At 29.6% G+C, this 20,268-nt stretch overlaps 1 protein-coding gene and 1 non-coding gene across 2 annotated transcripts; one reads left to right on the top strand and one right to left on the bottom strand.

The window, feature by feature from the left end:
• Positions 1 to 10,861: 10,861 nt before the first annotated feature.
• On the top strand, positions 10,862 to 15,829 carry LOC148550969 (uncharacterized). Its single transcript, XM_088494684.1, has 7 exons — positions 10,862 to 10,898; positions 10,982 to 11,014; positions 12,128 to 12,175; positions 12,701 to 12,802; positions 14,190 to 14,869; positions 15,170 to 15,257; positions 15,450 to 15,829. Exons 1-7 carry the CDS (start codon positions 10,862 to 10,864, stop codon positions 15,827 to 15,829), a joined length of 1,368 nt encoding a protein of 455 aa, XP_088350810.1.
• A 4,081-nt stretch (positions 15,830 to 19,910) lies between these two features.
• LOC148550970 (small nucleolar RNA R71) lies at positions 19,911 to 20,018 on the bottom strand. The gene has a single exon (XR_015893679.1). It is a non-coding gene; the product is annotated as a small nucleolar RNA R71 (small nucleolar RNA).
• Positions 20,019 to 20,268: the final 250 nt, after the last annotated feature.

Below are 20,268 nucleotides of genomic sequence, written 5' to 3' on the forward strand. Positions count from 1 at the left end.
TTACCTATCCTAGCCATTGACCACAAACATATGATGATTATGAAGAGTCAATCCTACTTAGTCAATCCTAACATCGAGGATAAGTCAAATAGGCATAATTGATCTTAATCCACAAGTCCTAGCCAACTCATTAATTAGCTTAGTGAAAGACTAGTGTTACTGAAAACCAAATCAACTAACTACCCTAATATATCAATCAAGAATGGACATCAATGACTCAAGGTTAACTAAGTCTTCAATTTCAAGCCAAGAGTGTAAAAAACTACACTAAAACTAACCCAAGTATTTTATCAAACACTTGGTGTGCATGAAAATAAAATCATATTAAATTGCAATAATAATAAATTCTAAAGCTACCGAAAGCAAGAAAATAATAATAACAACTCAATTAAATAACAATAAATAAAGAAACATCAAATTACATTAATAGAAATTAAGATTAACAAGAGTTCATCAACAATAAAATAACCAAATAAAAGAAATAACAAGTAAAACTAAAAGAAGCAAGATGCTAGAGCAAGAAATAGTAAAGAAACTAAATCAAGACAAGAATTAAAGCATCAATCTAAGAGAAATTTAACTAATGTACCCTAAATTCTAGAGAGAAGAAAGAGCTTCTCTCTCTAGAAATGACCCAAAACATGTTAAAACCTAAACCTAATTACTCTCCCCTTGTTTCCTCTTGAATTAGGCTTGAAATAGCTTTAGAAGCGAGTTGGTTTGGGCTCTGGAAGCCCAAAAATCACTGCCAGTATTTTCCATTTAATAAAGTCACGTGCCAGAACTTGTGCGTACGCACACTTGCTGATTTCTCTTCTCGTGCGTATGCACGCATCACTGTGCGTACGCATGACTGCACGAACTTCCAAACGTGCGTCGACACTTGCTGAAAAGCTCCAAACTCTATTTCTTCATGAATTCTCCACTTTTGCATGATTTTTCTTCACTTCTTCAATCCATATTAGCCTGACAAGCCTGAAATCACTCAACGAACACATCAAGGCATCAAATAGAATTAAAGTGAATAAAATTTAGCAATTAAAAGGTCTAAAAAGCATGTTTTTTCTTTCAAGCACAATTTAGGAGAAAATCATGAAACTATGCTATTTCAATGAATAAATGTGAGAAAATTCAATAGAATCCACTCAATTAAAGAAAATAAATACCATGAAATGTGGATTCATCTGCTCCAGGTTGAGATCCGAGATTCTGTTGACCCTACGCCGTAAGTATGGCCGGACACTTATACCTTTCTAGATGAGCTCTCCCCCATGGATATATATACATGTATTGAATAGTTTATGATTTTGAGCTTGGGGATACGCGCTCACAGAGACTGTCTAATGGTTAGCTACCAGGATATGTCGGGTTGGCTATATAACCGACAGATGATATCATCAGCCATAGGGCAGGCATACATCATTTTTTTTATTTGTTTGGGTTTGCCTACTTGTTTTGGTTTTCCTAATTGTATATGCCATACTATGTGATTATGTGCTATTTGCCTTACTTGAATCTACTTGTATATTACTTGTTTGCTTTGCCTATGCTTGTATAACTGAGAGGTCCCTCATGCTGGTGTCGATTGACGCTGAGGACTATCCTTGTTGAAATGAAATGATGAGATTATTAATTAACAATGATGAATATTGAATGAGATAATTTGAGCTCCCTGGGTAGACGCAGTGAAGTGATTTTACTTGCTCCAGGTGAAGATATGAGGTATTGATATAGAATCACTGAGACAAAATAGCTGGTGATGGTTCTGGTTATAATTCTGGTTATGTTATGTTAGAGAGTTGGAAAGTTGTGAAAGATGAGAAAGATGAATTAGATTTAGTATTCCCTTATGACAGTTGGCTATTTATGGATTAGTGAGAACCTATGACGAATATTTGATGAAAGGAAGTTTAGGATGCTTAGTTGTAACACCCCGTTATCCTAAGCCTTACCTCTAGCCATAAAGCAACGGATAACAAAGTGTCACGACAGTTCTAAAGCTTATAATATATAATATATCCAAGAGTTTATATAACTAGAAGCCTGATGAAGGAGTAAAACTCAAGTAATTATCATGCATATCAAGTAAATCAAGAAGCACATAAGCATGTTATACAATTAGGCATGGTATACAAGTAAACAAAGCAAACAAACACATAGTAAATGCATATGATGAATCTCTATCCTATTGGCTCGTGATATCACTTGTCGGTCTATAAATACCAACCCGAGACATCCTCCCGGATGTAGCCTTTCTGCCACGCCAGGGATATAGGCTCTGCACACTCATGAAGTTTTTATTATCAATTTTGTCTTTTACATAGGATTTAGACACATGAAGTTTTTATTTTAGAGATGAATTGTTTTTGGATGAATGACATATAGTCAATTAAAGCTCTTCTTTATCTTTTTTGTTTTCTTTTAATATTTTTATTAAAATAATTATTTTATCTTTCTAATTTTTATTGAGTTCAATTATGTGTTTAGATCAGAATTTGTAAATTCAGGAATTAGAATTTGGAGTTTTCATGAGAAAATTCCTATTATGACAAATTTAAGAAACAAATTTATAAAAATCACCATTATAGACTAGAATTTGGGATTTGTTCAAGTGAGGAATGCTTTCTTTTTAATTATTACTAGCATCTGATGTTGATTAGAACTTTATTATCCACAAACCTTGACATCTTTTGGAGCTTGCATAAATTTAAGTGTCAATCCATTTTCTTTGTTTAGTAGAAATACCAATTAAAGGTGCCAAATGTAAGAATCGAAAATTATTAGCCATTTAATTAGAATAAAATAATAATAAATATTTTAATTGTTCGAAAACTGCTAAAAAATTTTAGAAATATTAATTAGGAAATTTAAAGGTAAAATTTGGATTTGGTGGATTTTTCCGAGTGAAAAAATGTAATTTTCGGCAGAAAAATGCATAAAAACGTGTACCGGTAATTTAGCCGGCAGTATCGACTTAAGTGTATCTGCTACTATGTATGAGAAAATAAAAACTACAGAAATGCTTAGGAAAGTATTTAGAAATGAAAATCGGTCACTTATTCTAAAAGTTTTGCCGCGAAATTGGACCAAACGAATCAAAAACGTAAATTGGTTAGACCGGACTCAAATTGGGCCCAAGCCCAACATATATATGCACCATTAATGAGCCATTCAGCTTATTTTCCTTTGCTAAAAGTGAGAGAGGGATGGTGGAACTGTGGAAGAGAAGAGAGAAGAGAGGGTTTACTATTCACCCTAACCTTGTTTCGATCATAACTTGTATTCCAGAGCTCCGATTTGCGTGTCATTTGCGGCCACACAAAACTCTCGGCGATCTCTTCATTTCTAGCCAAACAAATGGGTAAGAAACTTTTAATTTCTTATCCATTTCTCTGTCCTAATAGATTTTAAATTTTTGGGCTTAGTTGTTGAGGTAATTTTGTGATTTTGGTTGTTGAGGTACCAACTAATATTGAAAAATTATTGGGTTTTGTCCCAAATACCATTGGATGAGGTAAGTCACATTGAAATCCTTGTGATTTGATGTATTTGTGAATCTTAGTGTTAATTTGGGTGTATTGTATGATATTAGAGTACATACATGTTGATTGGAGATGATATATTGGTGATTTGGATTGCTTGGAGTTGATTTTGGTGGTTGAGCATTGTTGAACTTGTTTCAGGATCAATTTGGTGATTTTGTACTTGGGAAAAAATTGGCCAATGTATGGTTTCGATTTCCTTTAAATAATATGTAATGTTGTGGGCAACTTAGGCTAGTGGACCTTAAGATAAGATTGAATTGAATGAATTGCATGAATTGGTTAATTGTTGTTGAGTTTGTTGTGGTGATATGAAGTTGATGATGATTATTGATGTTGATAATAATTGATGATGATTTTGATGCTGATGACAATTAATGATGAGTATTGACGTTGATAATAAATGATGAGAATTTTCAGTTTGATAATGATATATTGATGAATAACGAATGTGATGGATTAATAATTGTTGAAATTAGTGTTTAATGCGTTGTTGAAATTAGAATGGTTTAGGTATTTAAATTCTTTAGGAATGACAGAGGTTTGTCTTGGCATTGAGTGGGATATGGTTGGTTTGGTTTTGGTTTCAGTGTTTAGAAAACTACAGGATTTTACAAGTTTTTGTAAAAACCTATTTTTGATGAACTTCAGCGGGCCATAACTTGGCTTCTGAAATTTCAAATTTAATGAAACTTGTTTTGAATGAGAAATTAGGTCCGTGAAGTTTATGCCATTTGAAAAATGAGTGAAAAATAATTTTTAACGAAAAAGTTATGCACATTAGAAGTTTCGTATAAAAAACTGAATTCTGCAACAAAACAGCTTTTTATGAAATATTAGAGGCATGCGTACGCTAAACAAAGTGCGTACGCGAGGATGCACCTCTGCCCAACACTCATGCATATGCGACCCTGACATGCGTACGCAAAATGAAAATTTTACACCCATGCGTGTGCGACCATTGGCGTGCGTATGCGAGACCCCGTTTTTGTTTCAAGCGCTCACGTACGCAGGCGTAGCTCACGGACGCAACTTTGTTGATTTTACACTCATGCGTATGCGGAAACGGGCATGTATACGCATGACGCTATTTTGCTAAAAATGTGATTTCTGAGTTTTTAAGCACTCCTCTAGCTTTCTAAACCTTTTTAATTATTGGTTGAGATCCCCTATTTATTGATTAGGCTTTGGGACAAGTGAGATTGTATTGGGTGGACAAAAATAAGTATTTTGAATGATGAGCTTAGAGCCGATGATTTAGATTTGTGGAGTATTTCATTGAAGAAAAATTGAGAAATGAATGAGGTTGAGAAATATCTTATTTAAATGGTTTATGAACTTGAAAGAACTTGAGAAATGAGGGTGATCATGATGAGTTGAAAAAATAAAAGTTGATAAGAAATTATGGAAGATCGAGGTTGATAAATTTGTTGAGTACGAGCAGTGGTCACTGAATGATAATTATGATATGCATTGATTGGTAAGTCGCTATGCGCTTGGCAAGGATGATGGTTTAATCCCACTTATCGAGGTAGCGGTGCCGGCGTAGGGGCTATGGTAGTCTCCCACCTAAGTTCAGATGTGAGGGCTGAGGTAGTATCCCATTCACATAACCTTTCTTGCCATAAGAATGAGTTAGGCATTATATCCCAAGGTTGAGAGTGAGTCAAGCACTATATCCCAGGGAGCGCATAAAAGTGAGTCGAGCACTATATCCCAGGGGTGCACCCAGTAAGCTGGGCACTATATCCCAGGGATGCGGCAGAAAGACGATATTCGAAAGAATGTGTCGGGTTAGCAATTTGAACCGACAAGTGATATCACGAGCCAAATAGGATAGGCATTCATCATATGCATTTTCTATATGCTTGCTTTCTTTGATTAATTGAGTTATGCCTAAATGACTTATATGCCTAATTATTAATCGATTTACCTGCTGTGTGTGTGCGTGCGTGTGTGCGTGCGTGCGTGTGTGTGTGTCTGTGTGTCTGTGTGTGTGTGTGTGTGTGTATATATATATATATATATATATATATATATATATATATATATATATATATATATATATATATATATATTATTGTATGATCTTTAGAACTGTCGTGCCACTTTGTCGCTCTTTGCTTTACGGCTAGAGGTAAGACTTAGGGTTATAAGGTGTTACACCTAAATTATATCAGAGTGAACAAACTTTTTCTATATTGACATTTACTGTATCCTCTAGAAGATATGGTTAGATTTTTCATTACTTGTGATATACCAAACTTTTTCTGTCTTTTCAAAAACTTTTTCGGTTTGAATTTCTAAATGTTATACTATGGACTATATGGTCAATCAAAGTAGGAGAGGACATTTATTATTTTTAAAATAAAATAAAGAGTAGCATTGTATAAGCATGAAAGGGATGGATAAAATCCAAATAACAAATAGGTTAATTAAAATTACTAAAGAATCTTATTGAATATGTAAGAATGGAAAATAACCGACAAATAATTTTTTGTGGGAAAAGAGATAAAACATAAAACATAAAAAATAAAAGTCGCTACTGGTCCTACTTCTAATACCACTATAATAGTTTGTACTACATATATGTATGTCATGTTGTATATCATAAATATTCTTATTGTTATTTGTTTATCATGCATAATCAATCATTGGTTTGAATTATGATTTTTTTTTTATGTTTTTCATATCATTGTGCCATTTCCTTTTAGATGGAGGAGAATTTGAAAAATCAATCGAATTTCTTTGCTACCTCTTTTCAAAGTCAGAACTTCAAAAAGTAACATATTCGATTTGTAGACTGAGTTATTATAGTCGTGTAAATGATGAAGTTGTAAAAAAATTTTAGTGAAAGTAACATCCTCGTACCTTTCACTTGATTCCTTAGGTTGTTGTAATAATGAAAGTAGGAAATTTGTAAACAATAATTGAAATTTAATCTGAACAAAGAAATTAATGCTTACTGAAGTTAATTAAAAAAAAATCGTGACACTTGGTTTACTTTTTTTTTCGGTATCTCTCATCATACTAACTTTGAACGTTGAAAATAAATAATATTATGATGTACTTTAAAATAGAATTATACATTTATTAGCCAATCTTAAATTTGAATATTGAAAATGGATTTTTTTAAAAAAATCAATTGAATATTTGATTACTTAATAGCATACTTATCAATGTAATTTTCATAATTGTTATTTGACTACTTAATAACATAATTTATCAAAAACCGAATTAGTTAGATTTGTATCTAAATATATAATTGAACGTACATAGTTATTAAGCGTTGCTTATGTGATTACAATAAAAATCATTTGTATTAATTATTTAATATTTTTTTATGCATGACAGTAACATAGTGTTACAAATTTTATTTAAATATACATACATAATATCTTTTCTATATATAAGTGGAATTCACTAATATGAAATAGTAGTAGACTTAACAAAAGATTATCTGCGCTATCGAAAATAGAGGATGAAATAATATTTTATCCTATACAACAAGTTTTTATGCACAAACAAATTTTCAAAGAAAAAATAATAACTATTAGTATCAATCAATATATACTAGCTAATAATTTTGACATTGAATTAATATTTGGCTCGGGCATAACGCGGGTTTTAGACTAGTAAAAATTTATAATTTGGTCCACTAGATATCTTGGACCTATCTAGTTAATATAAATATTCCTTTTGAAAAAAGCGAGTGTGATGAGAAAAAGAAAATAATAATAAATAAACTAAAGTTGACGAACTCAAAAGGAGTATGTCTAATCTAAAAGTGCAACCCTAAATTCCAAGACATTAAATTTTTATGACTATGGCGACTTATTATTATGGCGGTATAGGGAATAGATCTTAAATATGTCGTAGGTTTTAGTCAGAAAATAATCTATAGTTAAGAAATTATTGTCCTAATAAATCCAAATATAGAATTAGACCTTAACAGATATAAAATTAGTATGAGCAGTATTTTTATTAAATCACATAATTAAGTATGACAGAGATAATTTGATATAAAGTAAAAATATATTTTGAGTAATGCTTAACTTGTTATGTTTAGAATTGTTTAATTGCATGGTTACATATATGTTTATTATTGCAAAAAGCATGAGTCATTTTTGTTTTGTCTAATAAATTATGAATGCTTTTCCATAAAAATCATATTTATTTGATATACAGTCTGCATATTAATATTTATTTTGCTAATAAGCATTTCTGTTTGAAAAAATTTGAGGAAATTAATCCATTTCCTATTTTCTTTGATTTTTTATCTTTTTTTTTTTTTGAAAAAAAAAACTAAACATGAGAAGAGAGTCTTCAATCTCTAAAGAAGATGAACAATATCAAATTCGTATTCTAAATCCATGGAAAAGTGAAGAGAAAAAAAAAAACCAAGAAATATAAAAAATGAATAATAATTTTAGAGTAAGAATGCGATTATGTGAGAAGTTCTAATGTGCTACACGTGTTATATGATGGTTAAAAAAATTGTTGTAGCACATAAAAGTTTTGGTAAATTTATTTAATTAGGTGCCTATTTTTATATAATAATAAATTTACAAGTGTCGATATAATAAAAATATAGACAACGCACATTTAAATATTATAAGGGAAGCCATAGTGGGATCTAGAGTAAACCGTTAACGTCGATGTGATTACAGGTTAAAAAAGGAGAAGAGAAGGTGAAGATCAGTGGCAGATCTATGGGCCTACAGTGGTCATGATCCCTCTAATTTTTTTTTAAACTAATATATATATATATATATATATATATATATATATATATATATATATATATTGTTAGTGTTCATATTCTGTCTCAAAAATATAGTCAGGCCCAAAATGAATCAAAGTCTACTCGAGAGAGCTGGTCTTATCTACACTTACCCGACCTCACAGAGGTCGGGCGCGACAATAGCAGTTCAGCCCTATTTATCTAGATAAGTAACTAAATCTTAAGATATCTCCCATTCATCTAGAAAAGAGATCTTAACAACTTTTCAGAAAAAGAGAACGGTTATCCACCATCAAAGGTGAAACTATACTAAAAGGTGATTATCTATTCTATTATAAATACACTAACATCCTCACATATATCCAGGATTCAATCTACTAAAAAATATGCTAAAACCCTTCCTAACTTAAGCATCAAAGTTTCTTACAAGTATCATCTCCCACCTCCTCACAAAGAATTCAAATGGTAGTACCTCGGCACAAATAGAAGTCGGACTCTCCTTCAGAAGAAGTTTAAACCTCACGTTCAGGCCCAAAAACAATCCAATTTCAAGTAACTCTCAAAACTGTTAGTTAATTAGTATATATTAGTATATTATACATAAAAAAATTATGTTTAAACTCATTTTGTATCAAACGAATTACAATATATCAATGAGAAGTAATGTTTAAATAATAATAATAATAATAATAATAATAATAATAATAATAATAATATAGAATAACTATATTATGTATAAATATATAATAAATTTATAATAAATAGAGACTAAATAAAAATAATAAATTAATCTATTTAAAAATTAAGATGATTCAAATAAATGGAAATTATTATTTATTGCTAATAAAATTGTACGCTTTCATGTTTTCTTATGCATTCTTCATAAAAAAAATTTAAAATATTTTTTTCATATCAAAACAACTACTAAAGGTGCTTTTTGTAGATATGAAAATTATTAATTATTGAAAGCATGCTCTGCCAACAAGTGATGATCCTGAATTAATTGTTACATTTGATACTGGATAGTCTAATTTCATTAGAGATTATATATATGTTGACGTGGCACTCTTATTTATACCAATATATAATGGGATTACACACGTTTAATATCCAATTTTTTCTTCTTCTTTTGTTTTTGTTTTTTTTTTTTTATTAAAAAGTGGGTTTAGCCATGACAGAATTTAAAAATTGAACCATTTTTAATAAAGAAAACTGACACTACGTACTCACGATACATAATATTTTGAAATTAAATTTATTAGTTATATTTTTATCTTTAATTTTTTATGATATTTTTTAAAATTTATTAAAATATAAATAACGTTATACTATATCTATACCAATATATAATGGGAATACACAAGTTTAGTATCCAATTCTTTCTTCCTCTTTTGCTTTTTTTTTATTAAAAAATAGATTTACCCATGACAGAATTTAAAAATTGAACCACTCCTAATAAAAAAAACTGACACTACATACTCACGATACATGATATTTTAAAATTAAATTTATTAGTTATATTTTTATCTTTAATTTTTTATAATATTTTTTAAATTTTATTAAACTATAAATAATTAATATAAATAACGTTATACTATAATGATAATAATGATATAAATAAAATTACGTCAACAAAATATTAATTATTTATTTTTTTTATTAGTATTTTTCATACATAATAGCCCATAATACAATAGTATATAAGTGATTTATATATCATTATAGTACAATAACTGATAGTATATAAAATATAATTATTTTATTAATAGTTATTTCAATGGGATAATAGTATATTAGTATTTAAATTATAAAGAAAAATAAATCATTATTATTATTAACTAAAATGATGGAAATAATTAAATCTACAATAAATGATTTTCATATTTTTTATGTCTAATATTTATGTTTTTTTTTAAAAAATTACATATAAAAGTGTACCCATTAATCAAATCTATACCAATATATAATGGACTATACCAATATATAATGAACTATACCAATGTATAATGAGAATAAGAAAATTTGGTATCCAATTTTTTTTATTATTTTACCCCTATTTATTTTTCTGTTAAACACTGGATTTAATATAACAACCTGTTACTATGCCCTCTATATTTTTTATTTTTTTTATCAAAAAAAGAATTTTTCCCACAACAAAGTATCAAATTGATTCACTATCAACCCATGGAATATTTTAAAATGGAAAAAACCTGCTAGTACTACATACTCAATTTAAAAACTTACACACTCACTTTCAATCAAAAACTATTCCACATTTAGTCATACTTAACCTTGAAGAGAATTAAATTACTCTTTTCCTTTCAATCTTGGTCTCGCAAATATTTTTCTTCTCTTCATATTATTGCTTTCTTTCTGACAAATAGAAATGAAAACTTCACGAAATCAACCGTCACGTCAACGTTGACCCACTTGGACAGATTATGCTAGGCGAAGAAGACAGAACATGAACGAAGAACAAAGACAACAACACCTATCATAGGAGTAACCAAACACGGGTGGAGGTACCCGATTAACTACAAACATAGGGGTATCCAGATTGACCACAATTAGACAAATGGCCAGAGCTACCACCTATCATCAATTTGTTACAGGTAACACGATAACTAAATTTAAATTTCTTTGTTATGAATTGAACTAGTTCTTAATAATTATATTTTACTTTTAAAAAATACAGGAATGGAAGCGCATGACAATAGAATTGCCACAAGTAATAGAAATCAAAATAACATAATTGGTTGCTATTCTATCATTGATATTTTGTAACAAAATTAATCAAATTAATATTACTATACATGATTTGTTTTATATATATCACGAAATTATAATTATACATACACTACAGTGTCTTTCTTAATCAAACAATATATCAATCATATATGAAATTATAAAATTAACATTAAAAATTTGGTATCCAACTTTTTCAGACATCATTTATCGATAAAGATAATTTAAAAAAAAATTAATGGTCAAAATAATAATAATAATATTTTTTAATATTTTATTTTCATTCTACAATATAATATATAACGTGATATATAATATTTATATATTTATATTTATATTAAAAAAATAAAAAAACAATGTCATGTAAGACTAACGACAAAAAATACTCTTATATTAAAGTTTATCATAATGATTTTATAATCAAAAATAAAATTTATATATTAAAGTAATAAATCAATGTAACATTAAATTTTTTAACAACACTTTAATTTAATTTTTTAAAAATTCTTTATGTTCTCATATTTTAGAACTTTGGTAATGATATATATTTTTAAAAAATTAAAAATAAAATTAGAATATATCTCACTTACATACAAATATGACGGTTAAAAAAATTACAAGAGTTATTATTTTTTATCTCCCTATAATTAAAAAAACACGGCATAAATAAAGATTAATTCTTTTTATTATAAAGCTTAATTCCTTTTATTATCAACATAAACACAAAAAAATAAGAATACATTACAGTATAACAAATAATTTTTTTAAAACATATTTTTATACTCTTAATTATCTTAATTGATGAAATACTCATTATATCATCAATTTATGGTAACAAATTAAAAAAATAAATTAAAATATCTCAAACATTAACGGACGAAATTCAAACCTTTAAAAAAATACTATAAAAAAATATAATAGAAGCATAGAAAAAATTATTTGTATTATAATAAAGAAATATAGATCAATTTTAAAATAATTAAAGTTACCGATATTTTGTTTCACGCAATCAAAGTTAACTAATATTATGATAACTAATTCTTCTCTTATGAGTTTAATTTATGCTTATTTTTCATATTGCTCTTTAAAAATATAGGTACGGAAATACATGGTAACGGAGTTGGTCCAAGTAATAGATCCCCTGGTTAGTATCTTTATATGCTTTAAATATATAAACACATCGATATAAGTTATTTTGTCTGCACATTAAATCTTCTTAACGTATAATATTAACAAAATTAACCAACTTAATTAACACGCTTTATTTTATTGCTAAGCACTAATTTTTTATTAATTTTAAAATAATTAAAAGTTACCGATATTTTGTTTCACGCAATCAAAGTTAACTAATATTATGATAACTAATTCTTCTCTTATTAGTTTAACTTATGCTTATTTTCTATATTGCTCTTTAAAAATATAGGTACGAAAATACATGGTAACGGAGCTGGTCCAAGTAATAGATCCCTTGATTAGTATCTTTATATGCTTTAAATATGTAAACACATCGATATAAGTTATTTTGTCTGCACATTAAATCTTCTTAACGTAGAATATTAACAAAATTAACCAACTTAATTAACACGCTTTATTTTATTGCTAAGCGCTAATCTTTTATTTTTTCAAAAAAGTATATAACATATAAAATTTGTATTTTTTTTAAATATAGGTATACGTCGAGACACCATTGCTACTACTAATTCAATTCCTCAACCAATTGCTTTTTATGAACCAACTATAAACAATACTACAAGCCATGCAAATATAAATGGTGAGTACTCTATTTATATTTCTAATATTTTATCATCGTTGTATAATAATCATTTAAAACATTTATTATATTGAATAAATATAAAGTTTTATTAATATACATTACTATAAAAAATGTGTTTAGTTAAACTTATTGTATTATTATGCTTATTAGTTATCATAATAACAAATGAGTTTTTATTATGTTTATTATCTGTATTTCTCTTTAAATTATGCTTACTATGTATTGTAAACAAAATTCTGAATTTAATAAAAAATTTTAAAATAAATACTTAACAAATAAAACATTAAAATAGGTGATACATTCATGAAACTAATAATAATAAGAATAATTTTATAATAAAATTTTCGTAACAACATATATCCTTTAAAATTAAGGAGAAAAACTGAACAAAAAAAAAATATAATTTAAACACAAAAATAACAAATTATATGGGTCCTTTTTATTATAAGGTCATTAACAAATTAAGAAGTTAATAAATAGTGAAATTTACTAATGGCATAATGTGTTCTAATTTCTTAAAATAAAAAAACTAAATATTATATTAAAAGTTACAAGTCAATAGGTAACTAAATAATGTAGACCTCAAATTAAAAACATAGATAACGGTGTATACATTCTTATGAGTTATAAGAAAAATTTTTGAATGAATCACTAATTTAAGTACTAACTAAAAAAATGCTACTACAATTATTATCCAATAGCAAAAACTATAAGACACATAATATCATTTAGTGATGAAAAATAAATTTTAACATTAACTAGGGAATAAACCCTTAATGATAAAAAGATTATCAAATTAAAATTTAATAATGTAGGAAATATTATTAACATAAACACCAACAAAAATAACAAAATAAAAGTACACCACGCATGTTAACCATAAAAAATATTTATGCAATTTTTATTGTATCGTGAATTTATCATAATAATTTTAAAAAATATAATTAAAATTATTACAACTTATTGGGCGACATTCAAAATATTCATAAAATTGAATAGCAAATAAAAACACAATAGAATTATATCATTTTAAAAATATTCTTTGTATATTTCAGTATAACTCAAAATAAAAATTTGTTCTATTAAATATATATTTAACCTCATATATTACCTAGAACTTCAAACTTTCACAATCCTATATGAGTTTTGGCAACAAAAAAATCTAGAAAAAGACACTACATCTTTAAAAATTACGTTTATTTTTCAAAAAACAAACCTCAATTGAGAAGTTGTATACATATTCTTTGTTCACTCTTGATTTCACTATCTAAAATAATATGAAATAATTAATGAATTCTACCCGAGTACCTAACCATACAATTATTGGCACATGTAGGAAAAGAAATATATAACATAATATTTTAATATTCCTATGCGAGTGCAGAAATTAGACACCATGTTCGAACATTCCACAATTGTGCTCGAAATTTTCAAGAGAATACAACAGTGCTTCAAACTACACTACCTACTACAAAGACATGTACACACTGTAATGCACATCTGTTTCACCATGAAACATTTGACATGTGTTGCAATGGAGGAAAAGTATCTTTGCCCAAAGTAAATGCTCCTCAAGAATTACTTGAAATCTTCTTAGACCCTTCTGTAGAAGGAAACCATTTCAGGAAACACATTCATGGTTACAATCATGTTTTTTCATTCACTTCGTGCGGTGTACACATAGACGAACAATTAGCTACATCAAGTCATGGTATATATACATTCCGTGCTCAAGGATCAATGTACCATAGTATAGGAAGATTTCATCCGGATCAAGGGGCGCACCCACGCTTTTTGCAATTGTATATATACGATACTGCGCATGAGTTACAAATTAGGATGCTAGACAACACACAACTGCATGAAAGTTTGGTTTTGAAGCTGCAACAATTGTTGCACCGATATAATTCTTTTATACATGTATTCCGCCAGCTTGCACAACGACTAGATGTGCAAGAGTGTAGTTTGGTGATTAGAGAGCGACCTGCTAATCAACCACAATACAGTCTCCCAACTGCTTCACAAGTAGCAGCCATAATAGTCGGTGATGACATTGAAACAATGGTGCGCGGACGAGATATCAAGGTTCAAACTCATACTGGTAGCCTCTGAAGGATTCAGGAGTTGGCTATTACGATCCACTACAGTATCCTCTTCTTTTTCCATTTGGAACCCATGGATGGGATATAAATACTCGAACTCAACGTGGAAACAAAGTATCATGCCGGACATATTATAGGTATATGCTCCATGTACAAACTTCTATATTTGCTATATCATTTATAGACTTTCGTAGATGATAGTTTGTACTAATACATCATTTCACAATTTCTAACAATTTTCTATAATCCTCAATATTCATAGATCCGCCCCGATGATCACTCAACAGTTTTGCAAGTGGGGCGACTTCTTCAACAATATGATGTTGACAACTATGTGAAAATGGAAACAGGCAAGTTAAGATGGATTCGACAAAGACAAAAGGAACTTTGAGCTGAACTGTATCAAGGCTTACAAGATGCTTTGCACACATGAGAGAACAATACTGGTAATTATTCAATTTAATGGCCACATGATTGATCATTACGTGTTCTTGAATTTAAACTTTAAAACTAATAATACTTTTCTCTAAAATTGGTTTTAGAAAATGTTGGCAGAAGAACAATATTACCATCGTCGTTCGTGAGCAGTCGTCGAGACATGACTCAATGGTACGAGGATGGAATGGCTATTGTTCTTAAAGAAGGCAAACCAGATATTTTTCTAACTATGACATGCAATCCATCATGGTCAGAAAAAGCTTCGAAACTCAGTCCTACTCAAACTCCACATGATCGTCTGGATTTAACAACTAGGATTTTCAGAGCCAAGTTCGAACAATTAAATCAGGATGATATTACCAAAGGTGTATTGAAAAAGGTGAAAAGTTATATTTATGTCACCGAGTTTCAAAAAAGAGGATTGTCACACGTACATATGTTGCTAATCTTAGAAAACAATGACAAGTTGAGTGATCTTGACTAATATGATAGTTTGGTCTGAGCGGAAATACCATGTAAAGAAACAGAACCACACTTACATGAGGCAATTGATGAGCGGATAATTTATACCCTTTTTTACATTATTTTTACATAGTTTTTAGTATATTTTAGTTACTTTTTATTATATTTTTCTTAGTTTTTATGCAAAAATCATATTTCTGGACTTTACTATGAGTTTGTATATTTTTCTATAATTTCAGGTATTTTCTGGCTGAAATTGAGGGACCTGAGCAAAAATCTGATTCAGAGGCTGAAAAAGGACTGCAGATGTTATTGGATTCTGACCCTCCTGCACTCGAAGTGGATTTTATGGAGTTATAGAAGCCCAATTGGAAAGATCTCAATTGTATTGAAAAGTAGACATCTTGGGCTTTCCAGAAATATATAATAGTCCATACTTTTCCCGAGATTTGATGGCCCAAACTGGCACTAAAAGCCAGCCTAAAACTTTCTGGCGTAAAACGCCAGAACTGGCACCAGAATTGGAGTTAAACACCCAAACTGGCACCCAAGCTGGCGTTTAACTCCAAGAATGGCCTATACACGTGTAAAGCTCAATGCTCAGCCCAAGCACACACCAAGTGGACCCCGGAAGTGGATTTCTGCACTATTTGCACTTAGTTATTCATTTTCTGTTATCCCTAGTAACTAGTTTAGTATAAATAGCACTTTTTACTATTGTATTCGTATCTTTGGAACATCTTTTACAGACTTTATCATCTATTGTTCATGTTTGGAGGCTGGCCACACGGCCATGCCTAGACTATTTTCACTTATGTATTTTCTACGGTGGAGTTTCTACACCCCATAGATTAAGGTGTGGAGCTCTGCTGTTCTTCATGAATTAATGCAATTACTACTGTTCTCTATTTAATCACGCTTGATTCCATTTTAAGATACTCACTCGTACTTTAATATGGAGAATATGATGATCCGTGACACTCATCATTATTCTCAAACCTATGAACGCGTGCCTGACAACTACTCCCGTTCTATCTGAGCTCAACGTAGTCATTGGGCGATAGCTTGAGTGCGTATCTCTTGGGTCTCTAATACACGGACTGAGTCTGTGAGATTAGTATCTTCATGGTAGAGGCTAGAACCAATTGGCAGTCATTCCTGAGATCCAGAAAGTCTAAACCTTGTCTGTGGTATTCCGAGTAGGATCTGGGAAGGGATGACTGTGACGAGCTTCAAACTTGCGAATGTTGGGCGCAGTGACATTGTGCAAAAGGACAAGGGTCCTATTCCGACGCTAGCAGGAACCGACAAATGATTAGCCGTGCGGTAGCTGTACTTGGTATTTTTCATCCGAGACGAGAAATCCGACAGTTGATTAGCCGTGTAGAGATTGTACCTGGTATTTTTTATCCGAGAGGATCATATAGCTTGCCATGGAAGGGAGCACGCATGGTTGGAAGAAGACAATAGGAAGCAGAGGTTTAGAAGCAACAAAGCATCTCCAAATGCTTATCTGAAATTCCCACCAATGAATTACTTAAGTATCTTTATCTTATTTTATGTTTTATTTATCTTTTAATTATCAAAACCTCATAACCATTTGAATCCGCCTGACTGAGATTTACAAGATGACCATAGCTTGCTTCAAGCCGACAATCTCCGTGGGATCGACCTTTACTCACGTAAGGTATTACTTGGACGACCCAGTGCACTTGCTGGTTAGTTGTGCGGAGTTGTGAAAAGTGTGAATCATAATTTCGTGCACCAAGTTTTTGGCGCCGTTGCCGGAGATTGTTCGAGTTTGGACAACTGACAGTTCATCTTGTTGCTTAGATTGGGTAATTTTATTTTATTTTTAAGCTTTTTATTTTTATTTTCGAAAAAACCAAAAAAACAAAAAACAAAAAACAAAAAAATTTGTTCTTCAGAATTTTTAAGAATGAATTCTAGAGTTTCTTGAGATATGTTGAAGCCTGGCTAGCTGTGAAGTCATGTCTAATCTTTTGGACCGAGGTTTCCACTTTCCATTGTAGAAAGGACATGTCTGTATTTGTATGCTAAAGCTTGGCTGGCCATTTGGCCATGTCTAATTCTTTTGGACCGGAGCTTTAGACTAACATTGCACGAATCCTGGAATTCTTATTAAAAATTTTGAATTTCTTATTTCTCTTTTTCCAAAATAATTTTCGAAAAATACAACAAAAAATTAATAAAACCATAAAAACCAAAAATTTTGTGTTTCTTGTTTGAGTCTTATGTCAAATTTTAAGTTTGGTGTCAATTGCATGTTTTAATTTTTCTTTAATTTTCGAAAACTCATGCATTATGTTCTTCTTTGATCTTCAAGTTGTTCTTGATGATTTTCCTTGTTTGATCTTTAGTTTTTCTTGTTTTGTGTTTTTTGTTATTTTTCATATGCATTTTTGAATTCATAGTGTCTAAACATTAAAAATTTTTAAGTTTGGTGTCTTGCATGTCTTTCTTTTCTTAAAAATTTTCAAAAATATGTTCTTGATGTTCATCATGATCTTCAAAGTGTTCTTGGTGTTCATCTTGACATTCAAAGTGTTCTTGCATGCATTTATTGTTTTGATCTTAATTTTTATGTTGTGTTTCATTTTTGTTGTTTAATGAAGAGAGAGAAAACCAACAAAATAATATTTCTTCATTAATTTAAAAAATCAAAAATAATATCTTTCCCTTATTTTACTCATAATTTTTGAAATTTTGAGTTGACTTGGTCAAAACTTTTAAAATTTAGTTGTTTCTTGTTAGTCAAGTCAACATTTCAATTTAAAAACTCTATCTTTTCAAATCTTTTTCAAAAATTAAATCTTTTTCATTTTTCTTTCATGTTTTTCAAAAATTCTTCAAAATAAATTTTTTAAAATCTTTTTCTTAATTTTATTTCATAATTTTCGAAATTATTGCTAACATTTAATGTTTTGATTAAAAAATTTCAAGTTTGTTACTTACCTGTTAAGAAAGGTTCAATCTTTAAATTCTAGAATCATATCTTTTAGTTTCTTGTTAGTCAAGTCACCAACTTTAATTTTCAAAATCAAATCCTTTTAAATTTCTTTTTCAAATATTTTTCAAAATAGATTTCAATCATATCTTTTTCAAACCTTAATTTCAAAATCTTTTTCTAACTTCTTATCTTTTCAAAATTTATTTTCAAATCTTTTTCAATTAACCACTTGACTTGTTTGTTTTAATTTTTAAAAGTTTACTATTTCTTATCTTTTTTAAAACCACCTAACTACTTTTCTCTCTCATTAATTTCAAAAATTAACTAACCACTTTTTCAAATTTCTTTTTAATTAACTAATTATTTTAAATTTTAATTTTATTTTAATTCTTTTAATAATTTTGAATTCTAACTTATAATCAAAATAAAAACATAAATATTTTTCTTTTCTTTTAATTAATAATTCGAACCCTCTCTCCCTCTCTGTGTTCGAATTTCTTCTTGTACCTCATTCTTCTATTCTTCTATTCTTATACTCACATAAAGGAATCTCTATACTGTGACATAAAGGATTCTTCTTCTTTTTCATATGAGCAGGAACAAGGATAAGAACATTCTTGTTGAAGTTGATCCTGAACCTGAAAGGACTCTGAAGAGGAAGCTAAGAGAAGCTAAAGCACAACACTATGGAGAGGACCTTACAGAAATTTTCAAAAAAGAAGTAGAGATGGCAGCCAAAAACAATAACAATGGTGGAGATACAAGGAAGATGCTTGGTGACTTTACTGCACCAACTTCTAACTTCTATGGAAGAAGCATCTCAATTCCTGCAATTGGAGCAAACAACTTTGAGCTTAAGCCTCAATTAGTTTCTCTAATGCAGTAGAATTGCAAGTTTCATGGACTTCCATTAGAAGATCCTCATCAATTCTTAGCTGAATTCTTGCAAATCTGTGACATTGTTAAGACCAATGGGGTTAATCCTGAGGTCTACAGACTCATGCTTTTTCCTTTTGCTGTAAGAGACAGAGCTAGGATATGGTCGGACTCACAACCTAAAGAAAGCCTGAACTCTTGGGAAAAGTTGGTCAATGCTTTCTTGGCCAAATTCTTTCAACCTCAAAAGTTGAGCAAGCTTAGAGTGGAAGTCCAAACCTTCAGACAGAAGGAAGATGAATCCCTCTATGAAGCTTGGGAAAGATATAAGTAATTGATCAGAAGGTGTCCTTCTGACATGCTTTCAGAATGGAGCATCTTATGTATATTCTATGATGGTCTGTCTGAATTGTCCAAGATGTCATTGGACCACTTTGCTGGTGGATTTCTTCATCTGAAGAAGATGCATGTAGAAGCCCAGGAACTCATTGAAATGGTTGTAAATAACCAATTCATGTATACTTCTGAAAGAAATCCTGTGAATAATGGGATGACTCAGAAGAAAGGAGTTCTTGAGATTAATACTCTGAATGCAATATTGGCTCAGAATAAAA

Source organism: Arachis ipaensis, chromosome B7, assembly GCF_059453495.1.
Source record: "Arachis ipaensis isolate K30076 ecotype BB chromosome B7, ASM5945349v1, whole genome shotgun sequence".
Lineage (NCBI taxonomy): Eukaryota > Viridiplantae > Streptophyta > Magnoliopsida > Fabales > Fabaceae > Arachis > Arachis ipaensis.